Below are 25,616 nucleotides of genomic sequence, written 5' to 3' on the forward strand. Positions count from 1 at the left end.
GCAAGCAGATCCTCTGACAGCTTCTTCTTGCTATGATATGCCAGGCGGGATCTTGCGTGGCGGTGTCACGGTGCTGGACGGTCAGAGTCGGTTTGGTGCATGGGTTCTGCGGGCGTAGCTCTTTTCTTGATGAGAGATGCTGGTATTCTGGACAGCACACAACAGCGGACAATGAGGCTGGGGCTCTAGGACACCGAGGTAGCATTGCTCAATATCGTCTGTTCCAACTACGCTGGAAAAGATACATAGAAAAGAGCTTCACTCTCTAGACAGCATATTGACATCACCATCTTGCTTATTCTTTCTCCCTTTAGGGGGGTTTTTTTTTTATCTTTGTGACCCTGAAGACTGAGATGGCTTCTCTTCTTCGGATCAACTTGCTTTTGTTGTCTTGCCGCGCTTGTTGACCCGAGATTCAGCCGTAGATAACCCCAAGTGCCTGAGTGCCTAAGTGCCTAAGTGACCTCTTTCTTACTGGCTCCTGCACAACCTCTCCTTAAACTAAGCTACAGTAACGCGCACGTGTAGTCGACACAATCGTAAAAAACATGAACAACCTGCGCACAAGGTAGGCGACAAAGAACAAATTCTATCATGTACTCAAGACTGCCAGCCAGCGGGGTGGGATGGAAGTGCCATTCACTCCGGAACCAGAGCGCCTGGCGACAGTACCCCGGACATCAGAGTGACATGTGACAGATGACAGATGACCGGTCTTCAGCTTCGGCGTCGCCCCCCCACGCGTGCCCAGATTTTTGACGCATACAGCCATGATGGGTCTGTTGTCCTCGTAAAAGTTGGGTCGGTCGATTTGACGATGTTGGGCCCCCTAAGTCTGGATGGGATAGACGGTATGAAATGGGGGATGGAGGGGACAGCCTGAGGAACTTCCTCTTGAAGTCATCCTCGTATCTCATGAAGTTCACAGACAAGCAAACCTATCCTGGTATCACTCTGAAGCAGGAGACTGCTATGTGGCGGTTGGTGAGTGATGGATGAGAGGGAAGAGGGAGAGTGAGAGACGACTCTGAACCAGATGAGGTGGAAAGCAAGCTGTGGATAGGAGAGACTGGCCCTCGACAGCCTCATTCCCTCCTGATTCTCTCCTTCACCCTCTTACCTGTGCTGAAATCAACGACATCATCGACGCTCCGCCGAGAATCCAGCCAAGACAGCGTCAGGGTGACACTATCTAACCCTTTGAGGGGAATCCAACGACGAAATCTGATATTTGAACCCACGGTCGACTTCAGCTTCACGAATTTGTCTCCTTTGTCGTCTCCCATGTCCATCGCCCTCTGTTGTCGTTGTCCAAACCACTCAACAATAACATTCACACCGAAGCGTACGCTTCAGTCATCGCCACGGTGATCCTCACACCACCCGCTGTCTCAACCTGGACCATGGCTTCTGTGCACGGCTCGAACGCTAGCTCAACCTCGTCCCTTGCCCTTTTGCCCGACTCATCTGCCCATAGTCTTCTGGACTCTCTACCCGGGTCCCCGCTCCCTGAAGTCTCGGAGTACGTGCGAGCCATGTACATGGAGAGGTTAGTCCTAGTCAATGATGAAGACCCAGCATGCGTGCCCCATCCATATGATGTGCAGTCGAGTTTTCTGACGGTGGAATCACAACGCAGCCTGAACAAAGTTGCCTTCTTGATAGGTTCCGACAGCTCTGAAACTTGGTTCAACATCTACATATTGCCCGCGGCGCTACGGGACGCATCACCTCTCTTTGAAAGGAGCGGACGTCGTTCCAGGTCCCGCCGTTCGTCAACACCCCCACCCTCGCCCGGCTCGCTCTGCTGCCGCTTCCGAGAGCAGGATTGCCAGGCCGCTGTGGTCTTTGGGTTGTGGCTGGGCCTGTACAGCACCGCAGACACTCAACTGTACGAGGGCTTTGACAACGTGATTCAGTGCAAGTTCGGCCAGAAACCAGACTTGTTTGTCCGGTGTTGGGATGTCGCCGACCGATTCGAGGCACAGCCCTTCAAGAACTACCTGACCACCACTGCGGTCGTCATGTCCAACACATGCCTTGTAGCACACTTTGGGATCGCCGACAATTTCTCCCGAGCCGGCCTCTCCCGCACCTCACTCGTCGGCGCCCTGCTCGACAGCCTGGCCTTTCAGGTCGTCGAGACGGACATGGTTCTTCTGGAGGTCCTCGAGAGCTGGTCGGTCTACTCTGGGCTCATGGAAGCCAGCCCTCGTCTCCTCGCCGAGTTCCTGCACGCGATCGAAGACTTGAAGGGGTTCCGGGATAGGTTCTTCCCGTTCCATCCACGCGATCGCCTGTGTGCAAAGTGGCACACGCACAAGAGCAGGGCAGAGCGCCGAGCGTGTCCCGACTTCAACGCCGTGGAATGTGCGGGGCTCGATTCGAATGACGACGATCAACGCGATGGCAGTGGTGATGATGGGGGCGACGACCATGAACGAGATAGTGACGATCTCGATGACCAAAGCGTCGACCGTGAGCAAGACAGTAACCAAAACATCAATGAAGATGATGATAGGGACGACGACCATGAACGAGATAGTGACTATCTCGATGACCAAAGCGTCGACCGTGACCAGGACAATGACAATCACGATGAAAATGACGACCACCGCACCGAAGACATGAACAACAGTGACGACAAGGAGGGCTATGTCTGAATTGAAGACCTGTGAGCAGGGGCTTACAACGGAGAAGAGGGAGAAGGAGGAGAGAAAGAGACCTCCGACGCACTAAACGGTGCACAATCAACAAGCCATCCTGCAACGTGCCGCAAGAGCAAACAACCCACCCATGAAGGTGAAGGCGAAGGATCCGACGAAGGCTATGCACATGATCAAGATCTACCACGACCCAGAGATTCTCAGGGACTGAAACGAAGCGCCGAGGCAGCTGGATTTGAGGATCACGATAGTGGTGATGATGAAGGTGATGATGAAGATGGCGATCGAAGAGGATCACAGCAAACACGGAGAAAGACCCGGCCAACGACAAAGACGCGGGTAGAGCGGTCGGATGGCCTGCCTGCTCTGCCTTCCTGCTGGAAGGGTATTGATGTCACGTCTGTACCTAGATTAGGTGTCGTGAGAAGAGGGAGAGACATGCGATTTTCTCTTCAGAAGTTACGTGGAGCAAGGGCTGAATTGCAACTGGAGGATCTGAAAAGATAGGATTCTCAAGAGAGCAGAGAGCTGCCCGGGCCACTCGATCATCGCGCTCACTCACTATAGGGGAAAAAAGAGGGACTTCTTGAGTTCAAGGCACGGCCAGGCCAGGCAAGGCAGATAGATTGCTCTTTTGTAGCCATTGATATGGGTATGATATGATTGCCGTTCAGCAGCTCTGCCATCACACTCAAAACTCACGCCTACACTCTGCACACGGTTTGTGGCACACCGCTTCAGAACATCAACTCATCAACTCTTTTTCTTGTCTTTCTTTCTCTTGATACTCGAATCTCCACCTCCTCCTCCTCCGCCGCCACCGCCGCCCATCAATCCACCAAGACCTCCCATCCCGCCCATGCCGTTCATCATGCTCTGAAGCGCACTCATATCTGGCATGCCGCCACCAGCTCCGCCGGGACCACCCGCGGGCAATTGGCCCTGACTCTGGGCCTGCCTGAGCTCCTCCATGGCCTCCTTGAAGAAGTCGTCTCTAACACCACCGCCACTCACGGCCGAGGAATGCACGGGGAGGATGGTGCCCATCTTCCAGCCGCGGGGGACGGCGACCTCGTACTCCAGAAAATTCTCCGGCACGGGGAGACCGGGCAGGCGCAGCTCGAGCGGCGACTCCTTGGTGGTGGGGTGGTCCTTGAGCCAGCGCCCGATGATGGTATAGAGGTGCGCCTTGCTGCGGATGGTGCGGTTGAGGGGCGCGTGCGTCTCCGGGTCCTTGAGGAGGAGCTTGACCCGGCCCGGGTTGGCCCAGTCCTTGGGGTGCGTCTTCTCGGGCTCAAACGCCATCTTGAACACGTTCTCCCCGACCGCGAACCGCACCGCGCACAGCACCTGCCACGCCAGCGGGTTTGGGATCGCTAGCTGCGCAGACACGCGGCGTCCTTGCTTCTTCGTCCGCGTGCTGTCAAAGTATACCGGGTACAGAGACTGGAACCGCTTGATCTCTTCCCGCGACTGTTGTCGGATTTGAGGGGGTGGTCCGGCCGTGGATGCTGATCCAGGCGCGGGGCGGAACAGGGTTGGGTTCGTTCCTGAGGTGGACGAGGGAGGAGTTGATATCGAGGCGAGTGATGATGCCGTCGTCTGGCTTGCCGGCCGGATTATGTGCTGGTCCGATTGAGGCAGAAACTCAGAAGGGTCGTCAATATCAGGATCCGAGTCGGACAGTTCTTCCACTCGTGCGTGCGACATGTCTGTGAGGGAGGGGATGTGTCGTGTGTCTTGTGTGTATAGACGTTTGTTTCCCTTTCACCTGTCCTCGTCTTTCCTCGTTCTTTCAAACTCTATCCCACATGTGCCGGGTATGAACGTAGACGTCGTCTCGTCGTGAGGGTGGTTGCGCTCGTCAGTGCGAGAGTGTGTTCGGTTTCGTGGTTCGTTCACAATGTGCAGAGGCCGGCTCTCGGATCGCAAAGTCTCAGCCAGGCTGTCCTGCAGCTTTTCGATTTGTCTCCCGCGATTTTGTGATGCGAAACGCAACTGAAATTCTTTTCCCAAATCTAGCGGTAAGTGTCAATTTTGCGTGAATGTGTCGTAGGTGAGCGTATCGAGCGCGGTGCCATTGCATGTGGGGAAATTTCCCTTGTCTGGATTTCCCTCCAAGATGCGGGCTTGGCATGGACAATTTCATAGCCTTACAGCCTTGCTTTACAGCCTTGCCGCTGCACGAGTGTAATTACCCCTGTCCTCCTCCAGGGGAAAGAGGAAACTCAGCCTCGTTGGTATTACCATGACCCACACTCCATACTCCGTAGATGCCCATTTCCAGAAGGGGATATCACTCATTGCTTATTCAATTTTCATCCCTTGACGAGTCTCAGGGGATCTAGCTCAATTCTCTAGCACTGATTCATCTTCGAGCTCTATCTTTATTCAGCAACGCAACAGTGAGATTGACAGGCAGGACACATTCGTCCGCTTATCCGCATGCATTGTTGTTCGTCCGTCCGTCCGTTCTTTCTTCCACAACACTCGGTAAGAATGCCAGACGCATACTACTCCTTGGAGGCACGACCCCTTCTCCAGAGATTACTGAACAGCCTGCTCTGGCCGAAATATGCCCGTTCCAAGCTAGGCTGCCACTACTCGATATCCCACTCGACGTTCTCGCTGTTTCTGATGTACGGGACCGGCATGTCCTTGGGTCCGTACTTTGTCTCTGTGATGGTGAGCCCATTACCCAGGAAGGCAAAGACGTTGCCCGGGTCCTTGTACTGCAGGTCGTAATGCTCGTAATGCGGGCGCTTCAGGAACTTGAGGTGGTGGTGCAGACTGCCTGGCCAGATGTACACGCGGCCGTCGGGTTTGTTGTCCTGGTTGAGTATGTCAAGTTAGCATCGCCACAACAAAGGAGGGCAGCTGTGCTATGTGAAACGGGAAAAAGAAAGAAAGGGATCGCACTCACCTTGTACCAACTCTTGCAGTCCTCGGCCCACACGCTATACTTCTTGTGCCATGCGTCCATGTACAGGTTCAATTGGGTCGTGAGGTCCTGCTTGGGCGCCATCCAGCGGATTCCATCCTCTTGCAACTTCTGACAGCACTGGAGGATATACTCGGCCTGCACCTCGTGGCTGGGGAATGCGCAGCCCTGTCCCCAGTTGCCTCGGGGCCCGTTGACCACAAAGTAGTTGGGAAAGCCGGGGGCGGCGATCGAGGCGTACACGTTGGGTTGCTTCTGGTCTTGCATGACCTGGCCACTGAGGCCTGTGATGCGGAAGTGCGGTTGATACTGGACAAAAAACCCCGTGGCACACACCAAAATATCGACCTTGTGCTCCCTGCCGTCACTAGTAACAACGCCCTCAGGGGTGACCTTGACAATGTCCTCGAAGACGCAGGTGACGTTGTCGCGCACCAGTGCCTCGAGGTAGCCCTCTCCGGGCGTCAGTCGACGACAGCCGGGGCTCCACGCAGGGATGAACTTCTGCTTGAGGTCCTCGCGGTCGCCGAGTTTCCTCGCCATGTCTTCCTGCAGCAACTTCTTCGCAGCGAGGTTCTGCTCGGTCCCGCGCAGGTACATGCGGAAGATGCTGGCCACCGACCGCTCCACGTCCTCGCGGTACTTGAGATGGTAGTCCGGGTCGTCTCGGAACTTTTGCTTTTCCTTCTCCGTGTACAAGTGCTTGCCTGCGGTGCCGGGGTCCGCGGCGTCAGGGTCGGCTTCCTTGTTGGACGTGGACAGAAACGGCGTGGCGATGTACGTCTGATTGCGTATGAAGACAGATGCGTCGCCGTCTCGGCCAGCTTGGGCACCATCTGGATCGAGCTCGAGCCTGTGCCAATGACGGCGACGGTTTTGCCCGCCCAGTCAATACTTCTGTCCCACGCGGCCGAATGCAACAACAGGCCCTTGAAGTCATGCAGCCCCTCGATGGTCGGCCACTTCCACCTGTTGACCACGCCGGCACCGTTGATGAGGACGTCGCAGGTGTCTGTGAAGGTGCTGCCGTCCTTGCGCTTCAGATCGACGGTCCAGTTCGAGTTGGTCTCGTCCCACGTGGCGGCGACGACTTCGGTGTTGAGCTGGACGTACTTCTCGACGCCGTACTTTTTCGCAAACCGCACGAAATACTCCTGGATCTCGTCACTTCCGCTGTAGTAGCCGCTCCACTCGGTGTTCGGCTCAAAGGGGAACGTGTACGTGTGCGCAGGGATGTCGCACGCACAGCCAGGGTATCTATCAATACGGGTTGTCAGGGGGGGCTGGCTTTGCGTGAATGGACCAATTGACCAGGAAACTGACCTGTTCTCATACCACGTGCCTCCAATGGAATCGTTCTTCTCGTAACAGGTCAAGTCGTAGTTCTTCAGCAACCTCTCCGCCTTGTGCGCGAACAACAGACCAGAGGCACCCGCGCCGACGTGGATGATCTTCAACGGCTGCGGCGCGCATTGTGGGTGATCGGGGATGTCATCCGGGGAGTACGGTGCTTCATTGATGAGCGGCATCTTTGTATTTTCCCCGTAACAGTAAGTCAGAGAAACAAAAGAATAGGACAAGGCAGGCTTTCGGAAAGGTACAGTCTAGTATAGGATATAGACAGAGTTCCTCGACCTTTTCTTCCCCAAAGATCGAGAGCACACCATCTATATATACCGTGTTACGCTACGTGCCTCCTCCGCCACCCGTCACTCTTGTATCCTCTTGTCTTGTCTCTAAAAGAGTTCCCCTCCCCTCTAACCCTCGTCCCTGGACATCGCTTGCATCAAACACGTCCGCCGTCTCGGCTTTCTGCTGTGCAGAGATCGCAGCCTATCAGACCACTACCAGACGCCGTCTCATGTCCAAGCCAGCCGCCGTCGTTCGTCCGGTATCACCGCCGCAAGTAACAGATCGGTTGTTGTTCCTCGGGTCTCTCTGACCCTTGATGTGACATGCCAGTGAGTGACCTTCTCCTATTCAGGTATGCCTCCTAGGTGGGCATAGCCGAAATATGCAAAGGGCGGGGTCGGCTTACCGAGGTCAGCCGCAACATTCTCGGGGGTGTTGGTGGTGGTGGTGGGAGAAGGACCGGGGGAGAAAAGAAAGACCTTGGAAGGGCATTCGGAAATAAAGAGGCTGCAAAACAAACAAAACGTCTCGTCATTTGTCCCCCTCGATTGGTTGGGGGGCGGCTGGGGACATAAGAGTATCTCGGCCCCCGAGTCGTAAGAGACGCAATAACCAAGGACAAGATTGGGTTCAAACTAAAGCAGATACATATAGGGGACTCGATGGGCACTTTTTTAACATTCGGTACCCGCATTGCTCGGAGACTCCAAAAGTTTCCTTGCGGATAATGGGATGCAGGGAATAAAATCTGAAAGAGAAAGAGACAAGCGAAAACGAGGCAGGCTGTCAAAATGCTCGGCATCTTTTTTTTTGGCCATTCTATCAGGGATACTTCAGAGGAAAATAAATATATTGCATGCCCCCCTAAACCCAGATCCCCACGAAACACCCCGCTTCATGCGCGAAGGCTATTTACAGAATAGCGGCAGCACCGGCAGCAACTGCCCCAAGAACCATCAGTCCGTTCGAGACCATGTTGGCGCCAGCGGCGTTGCCAGAAGGAGAAGCGCTGGCGCTGGAACCGCTTGTGGTTGCCGAAGCTGAAGGAGTGCTGCTGGAGCCCGAAGAGCTAGCGACCGCGGCACCGAAGATGCCACCTTGAACGGTCTCCGGTGAAGAACCCTGGGCGTTTTGTGCAGCAGATTTGTATGCATCGAGAGTGTTGCCGCTCGATCTATAGAGTGGTTAGCATATGTGTTTGTTGCGTGAGTGGAGCAATGGGACTTACGGTGGGTTGACGACCAGAGCCATACCGCCCTCACAGTGGCCAGTCGCCGAGCAGTACAGCCACAGAGGGTCCGTGCTGTTGACCTGGATCCGCCACACATCCCCATCGTTGGGGAATCCGGAGTACACACCAGCGCCACCACTGATTGGTACGCAGGGTGCATCAAATGAGCTCTGTGCAACACTGTGACCCTCGCCGAAGGTGAATTCAACCCAGTCGCCCTTTGCAGCGGTAACGGTGTCTGGAGTGAAGGTGAGGCCGGGTCCAACTGTGACAGAGTGGATGTTGGATGATGAGGCCTGGGCCGCGGCGGCAGTCGCACTACTGCCTGCGGAAGCAGAAGTCGAAGAACCAGAAGAACCGCCGTAGTCGTATTGAGGGTTGGCGAGGACTGATGTGGCCAGCACACCGAACAGGAGGGTGGTTGAAGAAAGTAGGGACTGCATTTTGTATGTGAAGTGTAGATGTGAGATGAACTGTCTTGTCACGGGACGATAGGGTTGATAGCTCTGCTATGAGAATAGGAGAATTACAATTGTAAAGAAGATTGAACGTTTGGTCGGGTTTTGTATTCGTTGGGGGTGGACGTTAGAGAGGTGAAGGAAGAGCCTCTTTTTACAACGGGAAGTTTCTCAGCTCTTTATATCCCGCAACAGAGTGCGGCCAGGGAGGTACCGGCACAGGGATCAGATACGAATTGACCAAAATTAGCCAAACAGGGAGTGTTTGAGCAACCTCACTCGGGTTCCTGCGCGGCGAATGGCAGATATCCAGTAGACAGAGTGGGGATCATAGACAGGAATATTGACGACGCGCAACCTCCTCGTACCCTGACGACTCCAGACTCTTCACGTTTGAAATCTCTTGGTTGGTTAACGGCCTGGTGGACGAGGGAAACAGGCAAAGGGAAGGTGGAAGGATTCTGGGCAGCTGGACCGCGTCGAGTTTCCGTAGTTTCTGGCCCAAGACGGTTAGCGATCGTAACGAGGTCCAAGGGGGTAGATTGGACCAGAGCAAGCGCCTGTTTGGCCCGGTTGAGTCTTGGTGGAGAGGCCGAAACGCATTGGAAACACGAACCGCATCTCCCGTATCAGACCGGCACCATCACATTCACCAACACCACCATCCTCGTCACCACCCTGAGCTCCTGAATCCTTCTGGGACCCCCATCGCAGACTAGCCGGTTGAGAAGAGCAAAAGAAAAAAAAAGCCATTATCACATTTGATCCACAGAATGATGGCGTACGACGTACCTAGGCAACATCCCGAACCAAAAAGCTAGTGTTTGGAAAGGGTAGAAGTCGAAAATAGATTTTAGCGCAGCTGGCTGGTAACTAGCTCTGAAGCCGTCTGGTGTCTGGTGCCGTCAAAAAGGAAGAGACTGAAAGAGGGAGAGGAAGAGAGAAGGGTGGATTCGTGGAGACTAGAGGGAAGCGCCCTAGCTTGGGATTTTTTGCAATGCGGATAGAGGCTGACACGCAACCAGCAAGCAAAGGGGAGACTTGGGGGATGCAGGTAATGGAACATCCCAGTAGTTAGTGCTGCTGGGCGAGTTATGCCGCCTACTAAACAGCTTAGTGGATGGCTAGCAGCAGGTGCTGTGGGCGCTCGGGGGCGTCATGGATACCCAAGGCACCTATAGTAGCTAGTGATGGTATTAGTCGCCTCGAAGGATGACTAACCGCTCGTGCCGCTTCACCTGCCCCATGCATGTTTGCCACAGCCTCGCCATGTGCCAAAATAGGCCATGCGAGGCTGTCACTCAGCGCACGTCTCTTCTCAGCCAACAACACACTGACCATTAGGTGCCGACAACCTGTCATCAACAACACCACTTCTGGTCTTCTCACCACAGGTTCGCCACCAGCGCAGCTCGAACGAGACGGAAAAGACCGAAATTCCCCCCGGGTGCTGGCGTCACTTTTCTCACCTGGGAAACCGTCCACCTCGCGCGGCCTCTTTCCGGGGAAAAGATATATATTTAGCCCTCTACCCTCTACTGGGCTTGCTGGATGAGCCAATCGGTAATCCAAACCCCATTTCCACTTCATCTACCTTTTAGAAAAGAAAGAATCCATCTGCGAACAAGACGCCATGCTAGCCCCTGATTTCATTGCTTCCTGCCCACCTGATGAACGAGGTTTGCTGGATGTTGAGGCGGAAATTTGCCCTCTGGTGACGTGTGCGCGCGGATGGATCGCAGACTGATTATGTGACAATGATTCCAACAAGAGCTACTCAGTACACTATCAAGGCATAACGAATAGATAATGAATTATACAACCCCTCCTTCCCGCTGTCCCAAGAAGCCGCAGTCCTACTCTAGGTTCGGTTCAATGCCAGAGATTGCATCCACTTACCCGAATCATACCCCATCTCCGAAGAGATTGCCATGCATGCTTCCAACCGTGCCGCCAGTCAGTCTCATGGTCAGTTGTTGATCCCAAAAATATCGCTGACTTGTTTGGAGTATGGCCTGTAAGCCAGCACTCGCACCACTGCACGCGCTCATGATTTGCCCTCCCAACTGCCATGCTGGAGAACCCTCTCCTCCCGTCGCCATCAACATGGCCGCGACCCAGATCATGCTCGGGCGACATTCATTCCCGATTGGGGCAATAGGCTTGCCAACTAGGGTCATACAGTGAAGTCGTTGAGCCCATTCCATCACCGAGTAGATCGCCTCCCCGTTCATGAAGATGCAAAAGGAAAACAGGCCAATCACCAGCAACCGCTCCTTCTCCTCGAGCTGGTCCTGTTGAAGCAGGTCAAATGCCCGAAATGCATCCAACGTCATTGCATGCACCACTGCTGCGGTCTGGTCCCCATTTCCTCCTGCCTCGGGAAGGTCGGCAACTTGCAGAGTCCATAGGGACATTCTTTCCACGAGATTCAGGAGCGGCATCTTGATAGGACTGCTGCAGAACAGTTCTGAGAACCCCGGGGGTAACTTGTCCAGCCGAGCACGGGATACCGGCAGAGGTTGGTGGTGAGATGCTTCCGCTACCTGCGACGCATCCTCGAAGCTGGATCTCTTAACATGGTCAAAATGTCGGTAGTTCAAGAAGTTTTCGAACCTGGGATTGATCAGCAATGGCATAACTGGGACACCCTGGACAGTGAACTCTTACTGGAGAAGTGGAATCTTTACCCATCTGCTCAACGATGGGCTGTCCATTCCGCCCCGAAGTTGGATGATGTGCCGTAAGGCCCCAAGATGAGTCCCCATCGCATCGATGTTGTCGTGGAGAAGCTGAAAGTGTCATTAGAAGAGCTTGACCATAACTAGGGATGTATTACCTCAGTCCCAACCAGCAGAAGAATTGTCATCATAACAGCATCAGAGGCACATGTCTCCGTCGAAGAGATTCTTTCGCGGAGCTCTCGGATAACATCGTTTCGCTGTGATAAAAGCATGTCGCTTGTACTCTGCGTTCCCGGTCCAAATCGCTCTCGCATGTCTGCCGCCCAAACGAGCACAGCGTTTGCGACCATACGATCTTGGAACATGACTCCATCGAGGAAGTCGCCCGGCTCAAAGAGGATTGTTCTGTGTCGGCGGTGGATAGCAAAAGGAGCATAACACTGAAACACTGGCAGACGAGAATTAGCTGGGACAGAGTCAATCGGAGAGAGACGGCTCACAGAATTCGAATGTCGCATTTGGGTCCAGCTCGTGGTCCATCCTGAGGCTGTCACCAAGGTTCCAATGTTCCAGGAGATCGACGACAGTTTGGAAGGCAGCACTGCCCCCGTCTGTGACTGTCTCGTTTGCAGCAGACCTGGGTGGCATCGACTCCGCGGGATGAGAAGGCTGTGCATGAGCCGACGACGACGAAGCTGATGAAGAGTGGCGGCGGTGCGCAGACTGGCTGCTGGCACTTGCCGCCGGATTTCCGAGCTTCATCCTGTACATGTACCCCTCCTGCGTCAATTTGGACCTGACGGATCCCCAGGATGGGTTTCTGTTCTTCATCTCGTCCGGAATGACAAGACTTGGGGCTCGCGAACTGATAGTGATATGGTCAACGCAAGTGCAGCGTAACAGCTCGAATTGATTCACGACACTCCATCCTCCAACGGCGTCTATATAGCAAGAGTGCCATGCTTGCCCAGCTGAGTTCCATGAGTTCATCTTTCCCTGGCGGGAGCATTGAGGAGTCTCAAGTCTGATCATCGCGCAGCCTTGCCAGAGTGAATTACCAGATCTGCGAAGACAGCGATAGTGCTGCTTCCCATTTTGTTCGCGGGTGGAGAAAGGCGGCCTGTGAGGTGAGTTCCTTCTGGTGAGACGTCCTGGAGTCTCATGGCCGCAAGGCAAAGCGGCCCGTCCAGGTTCTAGCCACTGAGTAATGGAAGTGGCTCGCCAGGTATTCGTCGATGAATCCCAAGTTCACTCAAGCCAGCCGCATTGGCTTACCTAAAGTGTGGCATTCTTCAATGAGCTATACCTGATCCAGTGTTTGTCCAACTCTCCAGAGTATTGGCTGGGCGTTTGGTGGTCCGTGCGCTGAACATCTCTCATAGGTTAGATTTGGCTGTCCCTTGCTGGACTCCCTGCAGAATTTAGGCTCTCCAACTGTCTGACAGCCTATCATAACAATCCATCAGCCTGGGTTCGGCGATCCCGTCGCCAGGGTCCTGCAAAGGTGGTGAATTGCAAATGGCATATTCGGTAAGGCTTGCTTTCTGCACTTCCATAATCCGAATCTCATCGGCGAATCTCTGTCAGCGTTCAGACGCTCCCCGAAAACAGGTGCAATTCCTGATTGTGGAAATTTTTGGCTGGCGGCAGCGGTTTTTGCACCAGGGAAAAAGAGGGGGTTGCCAATTGCCGACACGGAAAAGCTTCACATGATAAGCATAGCCATCAGACCTCGTGAATGTGATGGATGTGATGGTGTGACAGGCCCGGACCGATCGCTGACAGTCGACATGTCACTTCATTCGCCCGGGTCTGGGGACGTGGTTCGGCTCGTGCAATGTTGTCATCTGGCGATGGCGACTTCGTTATCAGGAAATTTTTCGGCTCTTTGGAGAGGGGCCGTCCAGTTTTGTGTTGCAACTTCCCAAAACTCCCAGACCATCAGAGATTTGGTCGCAACGTGTATCAATCGTTGCCTGGGTGGGAAAATTCACCCCTCTCCATCCTCCAGCAACGCTTGTCGCGCATGTGGTTGGCAGAGGGGTTTAGTGTCGGTATCTTGAGGCTATCTTCAAAGCGGTATGTGTATCATCAAAGGTATCCTGGTCGGCATCAAGCGGCCAAGAGCCCCTTGTGCAGATGTGGTGAGTGTAGGTGATCGTTGTGTTTGTGGGGGCAAATGTGGTACGTAGATGTCCGTATAGGCATGATCCGGCACGGGGCTTTTGATGTACAATCTTGGGAAAGTGAACTCGCTTCGAGTCCCAAAGGATCCGAAGGTGACCGACTCAATGTGCTGTCGAGAAAAGAGCTGCTCCCTTGGAAAGACCGGATGCGTGGGCTGTGGGCAGCCCGGGTAGTGTCTCCTGGTGCAATTGATTAGAGAGAGAGATGAGGCTCGTAGGAACAGCTCTCGCCCTGGGACCTGTGTCACAAATACTGAGCATGATAAAGGACTGCTAGATAGTCCACGGCATTAACATTGAGACAGGGAGAGCTATAGGGCACACCGCAGAACAATGCGGAGGAGTGATATAACGATAATATCTCTGTGAGATGGGACGAGCATGTCGGCCGTAAAGGCGAGGGAGGTTCGTGTTTAAATACGACAAGACGCAGAACATCATGAAGTGTACTGGGCTCGGTGCACAGCACGAAAGGAGTAAAGGGAAAGTGTGGTTGACGAGGTTGGCGCTGGTCTGGCTGGCTGGCTGGCTGGGATCTCACATGCAAACCAAAATGCCCAAGAATTCAACCTCGGAATATTCGGCCCCAGACGAAAACAACAGATACAACGGCCAAAGGTTGGTCACGGCATGCGCCATCGGGCTCAGCGAATATCATTGCGAGATTCACTGGACAGTCAAGAGTCTAGGTCGATAACGCCTGGGTTTATAGATATGGAAGCCGCGATAAAATCCCTGAGCGCGATGCTGTGGGTGCTGGCTGCGCTCATGTCCAGTGACATACGAAAGTCTGGATGTTGTTCACCAAATCCACTCCGCTGGTTGCTCTCGAGTTCCGTCGACCTGACAAGAAGGCTAATAGACAAACAACATTAATACCTTTGCAAATTGTAAATGCACCAGCCCGAAAACTCCCCTATGAGGACAGTAGGGTGTCTAGCAGTGGTCTACTCGCCAAGTGTGCACCAATGCCCTTCCTCGACTTCGTGACGTGAACTAATCCCTTCTCTCGAGCTCAGATGGTGGCCAAAGAACACGGGACACAAAAACAGAGGGGTGGTAACAAGACAGACAAAAACCACAAGGACGAATCTCAGACACATCTGGGCACAAAACGGGGGAAGAATGGAGGATTCACGCAGGGTAGTGTGGATGTGCCTCGAGGCTGCTGGAGAAAGGGGCAGACAGCCCATTGGAAGGTAGCATAGTCGAGGTGCTCAAGGTGAGCAGAAGGGTGAATTGCAAGCAGGTTAAAGGCACCAAGGGCAATCCACGAAGTAGCGGAATGGACTGTCTGCAGAACTCAGGCAACGTATATGTTGTTTGATCCGATGCCTCACCTACCATTGCGCCCTCGGTCAAATGCACCAGGCGCGATGGGAAGCTGCGGCATTGTAACGATATAGTTCTGCTCTTTCGAGGTTCCGTTGACATGTTTCAGAATCTGATTTTGATATTGTCACATCTATAGTTTGGCTTTGGCAGCACCGCCAGCTTTTGAGAGAATGGGTTCCATCTTTGTTGCTGTTCATGCTCGTTAGCTCTCCATCCTCTCGCCGCCCAACGTTGACAGACGTACCTTTCATGATATTTCCCTTGATCTTCAATTTTCCACCCATAAATAGCGCCTGGGCTTTCGTCTTGCCGACGAGTAATTTGCCAAAGTTCTCGTCGGAGAGGTGAAGTGTCACTGTTAACCTCGTTTAGTCTTTCCTGTCTTCTCTTCTCCACTGGTGGCCGGGTGAAAACTTACCATCAGCCTTCTTGCCCGCGGGGGCCTCGCCCTTGCCAACCTTTCCAGTCTCTTTGAGATCGATATACCACGCCTCTTCCTTGCCGCTGCTGTTGGTCAGCTTGAAGGCGAAAACGGCGCCTCCTTGCTTGATGGCACTCTTCCGCTCGGCATCGTTGGAGGCGAGGGACTCATTGATGGCATCAAAGGCCACGGAGGAAGGAAAGGCGTCTGAAGGCTGCAGTTAGTTCTGTCACGTCTTGGGTACAAAGTGTGAAGGGCTGCTTACCGTCCTTGAGAGACATTCTGTAGCAGACTCCGGGATTAGAAGGAGAGGACTGGGAGACACGGAAAACTCAGTGATGGTGAAAACGCCGGGTAGGGAGAAAGCACAAGACGAAACGGGTCGGCTCAAGAGGTATTCGAGCGTGACGAACTCGATATTTATGGAGATGGGAGCAAGAGTTGCAGTCGGGAATGATCACATGGCCATTGTGCAGATGAGCCGCGAGGACGGAAACCGAAGATGAAGTCATCTTGCGCTTAGGAAAACATGTGAAAGCCCCTGCCACCAGCTTTCGTTTCCAACGCCGAGGCTCAATCCGCACCACCTCACTTTTCCTGCTACGCCATGGGTTCGCTGCGAATACATGTCCGATGTCGCACCCTACATACGCAATCATGCTGAGATGTATTTCTTATAGAGAACGCGTGACTCGGAAGAATCTGCAGTATTCAGTCCTTTCATCAAAGGATATTAGCTCAGGACTTTCTTAGAGAGTCATTGCGAGCCACGAAGAATATTTCTGAAGACGGCGCAAATACTGAAATACTAAAACGCCCGAGGTTCCTTCCACAGTCGCTTTCCCTGGTGCCAACCAATATATCAGTCTTGAGGTTAGAACGATCAGAACATTCAGGGAGACGCGACGCAAATATAATATGTTTTGTGTGAGATAAAGTAGGGAGGGCACGGTCTACCTTATCAACACGTTTTCTATACAAAAAGTCTGGGTATCATTGCTTTTTGGGGATCCCACGGAACACTGCGTGATGTTCCACACCGCAGGATCTTCTCAAAACTCTGGTTTAACGATCGCGTCCTGACATAGCACAGCCATGCGCTTGAAAAACCTTCGCCACTCCAACGGGTCACCCGATGCCTTGACGAAACACACCTCTATCAGGCCTTCGCTGACCACTTCCATTGCAATGTTGCCACTTAAGGGACAGCCACGGCTATCCTGCGTTTTCACCTTGACCAGACACTCATAGTCTTCAGCCGTAGGTCGAGGAATATTGGGATTCGGCACCCCAAGCCGGCTCAAAGCCTCTAGGATATTGGGGACAAGGAGATTCAACGTCCACCCAGAATAGAACTTCGTCAACCCCGAAGAGGGTAAAATGTCATGAAACCGCCGAGCCATCTGTGTCCGGCTCAGAGGAACGCTGGGGTTAGACTGAAACTGTGACATCGATGGCTCGTCTTCGAGATATTGTGCTGTGGTCATCGACTGTGTTGCCGACGTGAGACCTGCTCCTACTTGCGTGCTTGATATAGCAAGTTGCTTAGGTCGACCCCAGTCAAATAGCATATCTTCGCCAGGTGTTTCTGGTTGGGTTGATGCGAATTTGGTCCTGAAAGCCCCATCGATTTCCATCGCGTCTTGATGTCGACTCCTTTGCGTACCTGCAAAGGGATCTGCATCGAAACTAACATGGAGCGCTTCAAACATATTTGTGGCCATTGTGATCGGGTCCTTCAATCGGCCCTTTTGGTCCATAAATCTGTTTGGTCTTGTAAACCAGGGATGCCGGCGCACGTCCTCAAGCGAGAAGCGCGTTTTGACGTCGACTCTCATCATACCTCGAAGAAGGGACAGGACCTCGGAGGGGAGGGAGTCCCACAACTCGTCGGACGGCTTGCCGTTACTCTGGACATACTCGCTAAACTCATTCGGCCTCCCATACTCATCACGACCCTCGATTGGTCTGCTCCAAGGCGTATTTCCTGCAAGCAAAACAAACAGGACCACTCCACAAGACCAGATATCCGCCACGTTGGCTGCGTAACCACTTCCCTTCGTTCCGCCTTGCGTACTACACGACAGGACTTCTGGGGCAACGTAGGGTGGACTCCCGCACAGCGTAGTTGCGAGTTTCGTCCGCCCGTGGTATTCGAATAACGTGGCCATTCCAAAGTCTGCAATCTTGAGGTCTCCATCCGCAGACAGAAGAACATTTTCGGGTTTGATATCTCGATGAGCCACGCCTTTAGAATGCATGTAGCCGATTGCACTGACAAGCTGGGTGAAATAGACGTGTGCAATGTCTTCTGCAACACCAGCATCGGCTTCAATCTTGTCAAAAAGGTCACCGCCCTCGGCCAATTCCATTGCTATCCAAAACCAAGCAGGGTCATCACCGTGGTGGTAAAACTCAATGATGTTCTTGTGGAGGCCGATGTGCTTGTGTAGGGATATCTCCATCTCCAATTGTTTTTGCTTGATGCGGCCATATTTCTGTGCAAATAGTTTATTGATGAATTTGACTGCAAAGACGGGATTATCGGAGCTGAGAGGAGCGGCTTTCTTGATGCTGTATGGAATCATCAGCAAATTTCCCTAATGCACTGCAACACTGAGGGCAGGAAGTCAAATACCATGCGTATGCGCCAGAGCCGATGGTGGGAGAGACAATTCGGAAAGGCAGTTGGGTCGGCAGAGGTGCCAGCTGAGAGTGAGGGATCCCGTTCATGACGGAGGTTGGCGACGATGTTCAGGTCGAGCAGGACAATGTTCAAGGCTATGCATTAATCGACGGTAATTCCATGATAGCGGTACGCCTCCAAATGGTTTACCACGCGGAGCAACGCGTCGGGTTACAGACTGAGGCGCGACAACAGTAATGAAGTGGTTGACCGAAGCCCCGGGTTACGCCCCACGCGCAGTCGACGTCATTTGGGGGGCTGCTTCACAGTGCTGTTACTACAGCGACCAAAAAGTCGACCACTGAGGGTAAACAATCTTCCCTACCATTTGTAACTTTCTTGGGCGCAGTCGATCTTGCCAGCACAAGCACGACTCAACTCAACAACTTCACCCTTCGCTTTCCCTGATCATCTTGACATCTTTTTCATCTTTTACTTATCCTCAGTTCCAGTCATTACTCTCCGTATTGCGGGTCTACAACCACTGCTGTCAAAACTGTAGTTGTCCAGACCATTCTTCCGTTTTCAGCATTCCTTTACTCGCATTCTGGCCGCTTGCAGCCCGCAGCTTAAATACAGCTCCAACATGGATTTCTCGCTTGAGGACTCACAGAACGCTGCTCCAGGATACCCTAACATGGCTGAGCAACAGAAACTCAGTGCCTTGCCCAGGAAAGCAGACACCCAGAGTGTCACCAAACGGTAGGACCACTCTCTTCCCTCACTGCGTTCAAAGCACGGGGCTTATCAAGCAGACTTCAATCCGAACTTATGAGCCTCATGATGTCTCCCACGCCGGGCATCTCTGCCTTCCCTGACACCGACGGCAACATGTTGCACTGGACCGCCACTCTGATCGGGCCCAGAGATACAGCCTATGCAGACCTCACCTTCAAACTCAGCTTCGAATTCCCCAACAACTATCCTTACCGTGCCCCCACCGTCATCTTCAAGACACCGGTCTACCATCCCAACATCGACTTCAGCGGAAGGATATGCCTCGACATTTTAAAGGACAAGTGGAGTGCTGTTTACAATGTCCAAACCGTGCTGTTAAGTCTACAGAGTTTACTGGGAGAGCCCAACAAGTATGGTTTTGCTTGTGTTTGAAAAATAAACTGCGATACTGATACTCGAGTGCAGTTCCAGTCCGCTGAACAGCGAAGCCGCCCAACTTCACCAGAGTGACCCTGAGGAATTCCAGCGAAAGGTCTTGGCTCGTCACCAGGATCTTGATGACTAGACATGGAGTTAATGTGCACGAGCACGATCTTGGCCATTGCTATGGAGTTCGCCATGACTGGACATGATGGCTACGCGCATACCCCTTGCATTGGTTCATAAGCGTTGGGCGTTGGTGCGACGTTGTTTCATTTTAAGGTGGTGGTGATTGAGCGCGGTTTAGGGGTATATCCTACAGGTCAACAAAGGGTGTGCTCGAACAAGCGAAGGACGTCCTGGTGCTGGTCTTTGAAGTCATGCCCTTGAAGTTTTGTATCCACACAGGCGTAAAATATACAACATTGCATCCTTTGATGTTTCCTCATTGTGCCCAGATCTTCCCTATATGTTTTTCCGGCAATTCCAGGTTACATTGTGCTCCGATGCCGCTGTTCCAAAGCACTTTTCTGTCAGCATGCCGTAGTCAGAGTTTCTCGTCGACCATGAAGCGGCTACTGCCATCATCCAATCCCTCAAAAAGTTCGACACCCCAACTCTTGCTTGGGTTGTTGAACCTTGACCTCTTGTCCTGCTCTACGATCTTCAGCATCTCCTTGTCCGTGAAAGACACCTTGAGCGACCTCAGATTCTCCTCGATCCGATCTCGATGCACACTTTTGGGTATGACAATGGTTCCGCGCTGCCTGCCCCAGGCGAGGATAGCCTGCGCGGTGGTGACGTTCTTTGTGGCGGCGAGGTCGGTCCAGAAGGGGTCCTCGAGGATGGGGGGTAGGTCCGAGTACTTGCCGTCGTAGGTAGGGTTCATGTTTGCGAGGGGCGAGTAGGCGATGACGGTGATGTTGTTCTTGAGGTGCCAGTCGACAAACTCCTGCTGCTGCAGGTATGGGTGGGTCTCAAACTCGTGGGCCAGCGGCCGGATCTTGCACTTGGCCAGCAGGCTGTCCAGCTGGCGCGGCGAGAAGTTGGACACCCCGATGTGCCGGGTCAGGTTGGCCGCCACCAGCTCCTCCATGGCGGCCCATGTGTCGTGGATGCTCGTGTCCTGGTCGATGACGGTGCGGCCGGGTTTTTGGCCCGGCAAGAACGCCACGGGCCAGTGCATCAGGTACAGATCCAGGTAGGGGACGTGCAGGTCGCGGAGCGTCTTCTCCAGCGCCGGCCGCACGTTCTTGGGCTGGTGCGCCGTGTTCCACAGTTTGGATGTGATCCAGTACTTGTGGCGCGAGGGGGCTGCGGACGAGTTGCTGAGTGTGCGTCCGACAAAGTCTTCATTGTCTATCGAGAGTTGTCAGCCTCGTTTTGACCTTTGTCAAGATCAAACTCTGACTAATCCCTTCCCAAGTGAGGAGGAATGGGATCTTTGTAAGACTCGAATAAATCTCCCTGGGGTTGTTAGGCGTTCCGACTTACCATAAGCAGCAGCCGAATCGAGGTGTTTGTATCCCGCCTCGAAAGCATATTCGACAGCGTTTGAAGCCTGCAGTAAAAGATTTCCCACGGGAATATCAATGTCAGCATTTTGATAAGTGTTCCCTTCTCAGACACGTTAAAAAAACCCCCCAGGGTTTCTACGATGGTGGGGGAATTTCAATACAAAAATAACAACACGACGGTGGTGATAACGGGGGAGAAACGGACATCTTCGTCCTTGGAATTCCATAACCCCAAGCCAACATGCGGGATCTCTTTGATCGGAGTTTTTGATAGAGGGTGTTGGTGGATGGGGACCTGGTCTTCCGCCAGCGACGCAGGCAGAAGCGTTGTCACTAGACAGAGACTCAGACTGAGACTGATGGAGAGCGCAAGGAAATGTGGGGACGAATGTTGTCGCATTTTGACCACCGCAGAAATTCGATGAAATTGAGAGGTTGGTTATTTGATTCAATGGATCAAGAGAGAGCACAGAAATGATGATGTCTCTTCTCACTCGGACGGAATGGACTGAGTTGGATTGCACATGTAAGGATGTAGCAGAATGGCGTCTTGCGTGTATAGCGGAGCGTGAGGCGACCAGTGCTCGATCTTAATGTCGTCATCCTCATACTTCATTTGTACAAGTGCCCCAAGGCGGGCCGGACAGCGCATCCGCGAATAGCGCATGGCGTATAGGACTAGCGAATGACTAGATAATCCACCTACCGACCTATTCAAACAACATGCCATCCATCGAGCCATGTACGAGTGTGTGCAGCATAAAGAAAGATTGTAGCGCCCGAAAAAGAGACAAGATATGTCAACCTCCAGACCTGATCAGCCCCACTTTTTATTAATAGATAAATATTAACACCACAGAAATCCTTCCACAATTCCTCGCCAGAACTGGTCAAACTAGCATTCGGCTTGCAGGCGTTCTGATGACGAATTGTCAACAACCGATCCTCCCTCCGAGCGATATAAATACAGATACAAGGGGTATACAGTTAGTATCACTGACCTCCCTACCTCGTCCTCCTCCTCCTCCCTCCTCCGCCGAACCGAATAAAAAAACCCTGCGAACCCGGGTTTTAGCTCACCACATCCTCCTGTTCAACTGGAGGATGTGGCAGAGTTTTTGCTTTTCGTCCGCAATGTCTTCTGAAAAAATGTTCCTAATTTCTCTATTGGACTGAGAAAACAAAGCCCTAAATCTAATGTGTATAGATCATATACGCCTGTCAAGCCTCTCTAGATCTGCATTGCGTGTTTGCTTCAAGTCAGTAGCCGGCCTTGGGACAGGGGGAATGTCGAGAATGCACTGATCTATGCTGCTGCACGGAGCCATGTGTCTGTGGAGACTAAGTATTGCCCACTAGAGACAGTCTGATCAACTGATGGTTAATCATATATATCGAGCCATGGAACACCGTGAGAGCACTGACAGTCAAAGGTAAAGACAGTTTTGCTGCACCAACACCTTGGTACTGACCTTCTTCAACAGGGACTCGAAGCTCTCATGCAGCCTGGTCTGGCAGCAGTATGTGTAGAGACCAAAACACCGAATGAAAATCATCCGTCTCCTTTGACTTCCTCCAGAGTAATCAAAGAAGTGTGATGTTAATGGGAAGGAGAGTCGCGTCTATGTCTCTGGTCTCGATAAGTCCGTGCACTTTATCATGGCTCGCGACGCCTCTGACGAAACTCCAGTCACCAAAGGGTCGTCTGAATCCAACGGCAGTGTCATGATTCTGTTTACAGAAGAGATGAAAGACTGGTTCGAGATGGCTTTCCGCTCCCAGTCGGAGGAACATACTGTTGATTTCAATAAGGGCTTCGTCATGGCTGTTGATAGCGATATGCCTTGATTTGGCAGAGGTCGCATCGAGAAGTCGGGCTACGATCATGCCTACTCACCTGGAGTGTTCATGAGTAAACTGGTATGGGAACTATTTCTGAAAGGAAAAGAAAAGTACAAAAAACGGAGAGAGGAAACGAGAAGATAAAAAAACAAAGACAATGTGGGAAGAAAAAAATGAAGAAAAAGCAAAAGACAAGAAAAAAACCTTGGGAAAAAGGAAAAGACAAAAAACATAGTATGAGGGCCAGGTTGCCCTGGCCAGAAATGGCCTGAGTAACCCGCGACTCATATCTGCATTTCGGTAGAAATCATCATCACGACGGCTTTTCCACCCCAACCATACATCATCTTTCAAATCCCTCCTCTTTTAGAGCCTCTCGGTCGGATTGACCTGTTCTCACGCGCACCCATCTCAGATAAAGCGGCCTTGCCCTTCCACAAGGCTGCACCCCCTTTTTTTCCATTCTACCCGCGGCGCCTCTTCTTGGGCACGAGACTGCAAAGGGAAAATAAATGGGTGCCTCTGGATTCCGGATGAAAGGTGGCCTATTAGGAGACTTGGGTCGAATAGCATCGGAGGGCCAGCTTTTGTGTAACGTGCTGCTGTCAGTAAAGCTTTGCACGGCTACCTAAAGTATCTAACCTGGTAAACGACTGAGGGCCTGATGCCGGATTATAACCCCTCCATAGGCCCTCATCCCGCAAGCCCGCAGGGTGCAGGCAAACTGCGGAAACAATACCGCCCGTTTCGATGATGATGATGATGCGTATACCTCGTACTCGGTCTAGGATCTCATGCTACACATCCCTCTTCATTGTGATAGGGATACCGAGTACCATATTCCTATCCCGCGACACACCAAAAAAGGCAGTAGTCTCTTTTGGCCCCCCGTGTGGCGGCGGGCTGCTGGCTAGCTGGACTGCGGACTACAAGTATAAGCTCCCTGGCACCATCCTAATCAGGAACGATACCCTCTTCCGGTTAATCAGAGCCTAACTAGCACACCCCCCGCGTGCCCCGTTGGGGGGACCGGGACGACATTCCACCGCCCATCTGTCCAGATGCGCCAATGATGTCTTGAGCAAGCCGTGTTAATTCGGCCACCCCCCATAATACCCCCCCTGAAAAACCATCCGGAGGAATCGAGACTAAGTCCTACGCTTATTTGTTGTCGATCGCCGCAGGCCCTAGCCGGCTAGCAGGGCAAGGGGGTCAGCCTTGTTTGTGACCACAGAGTTTGCTTTGCTCTCTTGAGCGAACTTTTCAGCTTCAATTGTAAGTATTCTTGCGCCTTCATGGTGCGCCTTGAAAGTTTGGGCAGCATAGGTAGGTAGGGAGGTAGGTTCAGAGTAAAAGGTATAAAGAAGGCAATGTCCAGGTCTACTTCCCTTGAGCTGTTTATCAGCAAAGCGCACCAGAGCACCACGCAGGACTGAAATCAATCGACCGACAAAAATGTCTTCCTCCAAGCCCATATCCTTCCCAGAATTCCCCATCTCCCAAATCACCATGCCCACCGACGACTTGTTCAACGCCGCGTACACCTACGTCCAAGAGAACTGTACCAAAGCGACACTCAACCACTGCGCCCGCAGCGTCGCCTTTGCTCTCATCCTGCTCCGCAAGCTTCCGCCCTTGACAGCCAACCCGGACATTGACAGGGAAGCCATCATGCTCTCCATCATGCTGCACGACTTGGGCTGGGCGACGACCCAGTCCCTGACATCCAACGACAAACGGTTCGAGGTCGACGGCGCAGAGATTGCCCGCAACTTCCTCCGCACCGAGACCGCCGCCGCCGATGGCGTTGGGCCGGGCGAGAAATGGGACAAGCACCGCCTGCAACTGATCTGGGACGCCATCGCACTGCACACGACCCCGAGCGTCGCGCAATACAAGGAACCCGAGGTCCTGGCCACCCAGACGGCCATCACCGCCGACTTCTTGGGGCCCAACCTCCCCGTCCCCGTGCCCGGCGGGCCCATAATCACCGTCGACGAGTACAAAGAGATTCTCGGGGTGTGGCCCCGCCTCGGCTTCAAGGAGGAGCTGCGCGCCACCCTTTGCGGGCTCTGCCGCACCAAACCCCAGTCCACCGTGGACAATTTTGTCGGCCAGTTTGGCGCGGCGTACGGCACGGACGGCCACGGCGGCGGGAGGGCAGAGTTCCTCAAGATTTTGGAGGACAATAACGTCGTCCACCTCTTGGAGGGCGGGTTGACGGCCCTGGAGCAGTATGAGAAATGAAACCTGAAGGTCCAAACACGATCGAAGTGACTAAATTGACAATCAAAGAACGTTGTTTTCTGGGTTAGTTTGGCGGGTGGGAAGGGATGAGAACAAAAATGGAAGGGAAAGGAAGGGAAAAATTTGGAATGAAAGGCAACACATCGTAGTGTTTGGGGCAGAATGATATCCAAAAATCCCAATGACGGCCGAATTCTCCGCCGTAATGACCAGCGCATTTACCAATATATAATGATCGATCCATTTGGCTAGGATATTCTCCTTCCCTCGCCTTCCGGTTCTGCACTTCCATATCGAACATGACAATAACGACATTAGGATGTTTTCTCCAACGCGTAGATAGAAGCCATAGGTTTTCTAGAGATTGTGAGTACACAGGCAGGACTGCTTGCTTCGACGACACGTAGGCTCTGGACACAGAAATCTCAAATCCGGCTCCTACGACGTGCCTCTTTGGCCACGGCGTCGTGCGGGTGGTCCATGTCCACAGGCCTGTGGATCAATCCGTCTTGAGTTCTTCTTTCATCAGCCCAATCTTGTCCCACAATCGTGTATCGCGAGTAAAGCTGCAAATCGATCCAAGATACAGCACAACACAGCACGGATGATGACAAGGAATTCGTCGACGAAGAATCCACACGGTGCCGACTCGAGAACGTAGCAATCGCATGA

General features: G+C 52.9%; 10 protein-coding genes across 10 annotated transcripts; 3 read left to right on the top strand and 7 right to left on the bottom strand.

Moving 5' to 3' along the window:
• Positions 1–1,403: 1,403 nt before the first annotated feature.
• On the top strand, positions 1,404–2,663 carry AYO21_08934 (hypothetical protein; the record flags this gene model as incomplete). Its single annotated transcript, XM_022658874.1, has 1 exon — positions 1,404–2,663. One exon carries the CDS (start codon positions 1,404–1,406, stop codon positions 2,661–2,663), a length of 1,260 nt encoding a protein of 419 aa, XP_022508813.1.
• A 756-nt stretch (positions 2,664–3,419) lies between these two features.
• On the bottom strand, positions 3,420–4,376 carry AYO21_08935 (hypothetical protein; the record flags this gene model as incomplete). The annotated part of the gene is made up of 1 exon (XM_022658875.1): positions 3,420–4,376. The coding sequence occupies one exon, from the start codon at positions 4,374–4,376 to the stop codon at positions 3,420–3,422; it is 957 nt and encodes a 318-aa protein (XP_022508814.1).
• Positions 4,377–5,266: 890 nt separating this feature from the next.
• On the bottom strand, positions 5,267–7,136 carry AYO21_08936 (hypothetical protein; the record flags this gene model as incomplete). The annotated part of the gene is made up of 4 exons (XM_022658876.1): positions 5,267–5,497; positions 5,590–6,390; positions 6,441–6,864; positions 6,931–7,136. The coding sequence occupies 4 exons, from the start codon at positions 7,134–7,136 to the stop codon at positions 5,267–5,269; spliced, it is 1,662 nt and encodes a 553-aa protein (XP_022508815.1).
• Positions 7,137–8,151: 1,015 nt separating this feature from the next.
• Positions 8,152–8,913, bottom strand: AYO21_08937 (hypothetical protein; the record flags this gene model as incomplete). Its single annotated transcript, XM_022658877.1, has 2 exons — positions 8,152–8,413; positions 8,468–8,913. 2 exons carry the CDS (start codon positions 8,911–8,913, stop codon positions 8,152–8,154), a joined length of 708 nt encoding a protein of 235 aa, XP_022508816.1.
• Positions 8,914–10,832: 1,919 nt separating this feature from the next.
• On the bottom strand, positions 10,833–12,443 carry AYO21_08938 (hypothetical protein; the record flags this gene model as incomplete). Its single annotated transcript, XM_022658878.1, has 4 exons — positions 10,833–11,544; positions 11,599–11,720; positions 11,768–12,060; positions 12,113–12,443. The coding sequence occupies 4 exons, from the start codon at positions 12,441–12,443 to the stop codon at positions 10,833–10,835; spliced, it is 1,458 nt and encodes a 485-aa protein (XP_022508817.1).
• A 2,820-nt stretch (positions 12,444–15,263) lies between these two features.
• Positions 15,264–15,835, bottom strand: AYO21_08939 (hypothetical protein; the record flags this gene model as incomplete). The annotated part of the gene is made up of 4 exons (XM_022658879.1): positions 15,264–15,322; positions 15,378–15,488; positions 15,552–15,761; positions 15,820–15,835. The coding sequence occupies 4 exons, from the start codon at positions 15,833–15,835 to the stop codon at positions 15,264–15,266; spliced, it is 396 nt and encodes a 131-aa protein (XP_022508818.1).
• Positions 15,836–16,606: 771 nt separating this feature from the next.
• On the bottom strand, positions 16,607–18,287 carry AYO21_08940 (hypothetical protein; the record flags this gene model as incomplete). The annotated part of the gene is made up of 2 exons (XM_022658880.1): positions 16,607–18,128; positions 18,193–18,287. The coding sequence occupies 2 exons, from the start codon at positions 18,285–18,287 to the stop codon at positions 16,607–16,609; spliced, it is 1,617 nt and encodes a 538-aa protein (XP_022508819.1).
• A 736-nt stretch (positions 18,288–19,023) lies between these two features.
• Positions 19,024–19,483, top strand: AYO21_08941 (hypothetical protein; the record flags this gene model as incomplete). The annotated part of the gene is made up of 2 exons (XM_022658881.1): positions 19,024–19,328; positions 19,384–19,483. 2 exons carry the CDS (start codon positions 19,024–19,026, stop codon positions 19,481–19,483), a joined length of 405 nt encoding a protein of 134 aa, XP_022508820.1.
• A 402-nt stretch (positions 19,484–19,885) lies between these two features.
• AYO21_08942 (hypothetical protein) lies at positions 19,886–21,255 on the bottom strand (the record flags this gene model as incomplete). Its single annotated transcript, XM_022658882.1, has 3 exons — positions 19,886–20,697; positions 20,833–20,899; positions 21,061–21,255. 3 exons carry the CDS (start codon positions 21,253–21,255, stop codon positions 19,886–19,888), a joined length of 1,074 nt encoding a protein of 357 aa, XP_022508821.1.
• A 2,897-nt stretch (positions 21,256–24,152) lies between these two features.
• On the top strand, positions 24,153–24,944 carry AYO21_08943 (hypothetical protein; the record flags this gene model as incomplete). Its single annotated transcript, XM_022658883.1, has 1 exon — positions 24,153–24,944. One exon carries the CDS (start codon positions 24,153–24,155, stop codon positions 24,942–24,944), a length of 792 nt encoding a protein of 263 aa, XP_022508822.1.
• Between the last annotated feature and the right edge of the window lie 672 nt (positions 24,945–25,616).

The sequence above is a fragment of the Fonsecaea monophora genome (assembly GCF_001642475.1).
Source record: "Fonsecaea monophora strain CBS 269.37 chromosome Unknown Scaff82, whole genome shotgun sequence".
Taxonomy (NCBI): Eukaryota; Fungi; Ascomycota; class Eurotiomycetes; order Chaetothyriales; family Herpotrichiellaceae; genus Fonsecaea; species Fonsecaea monophora.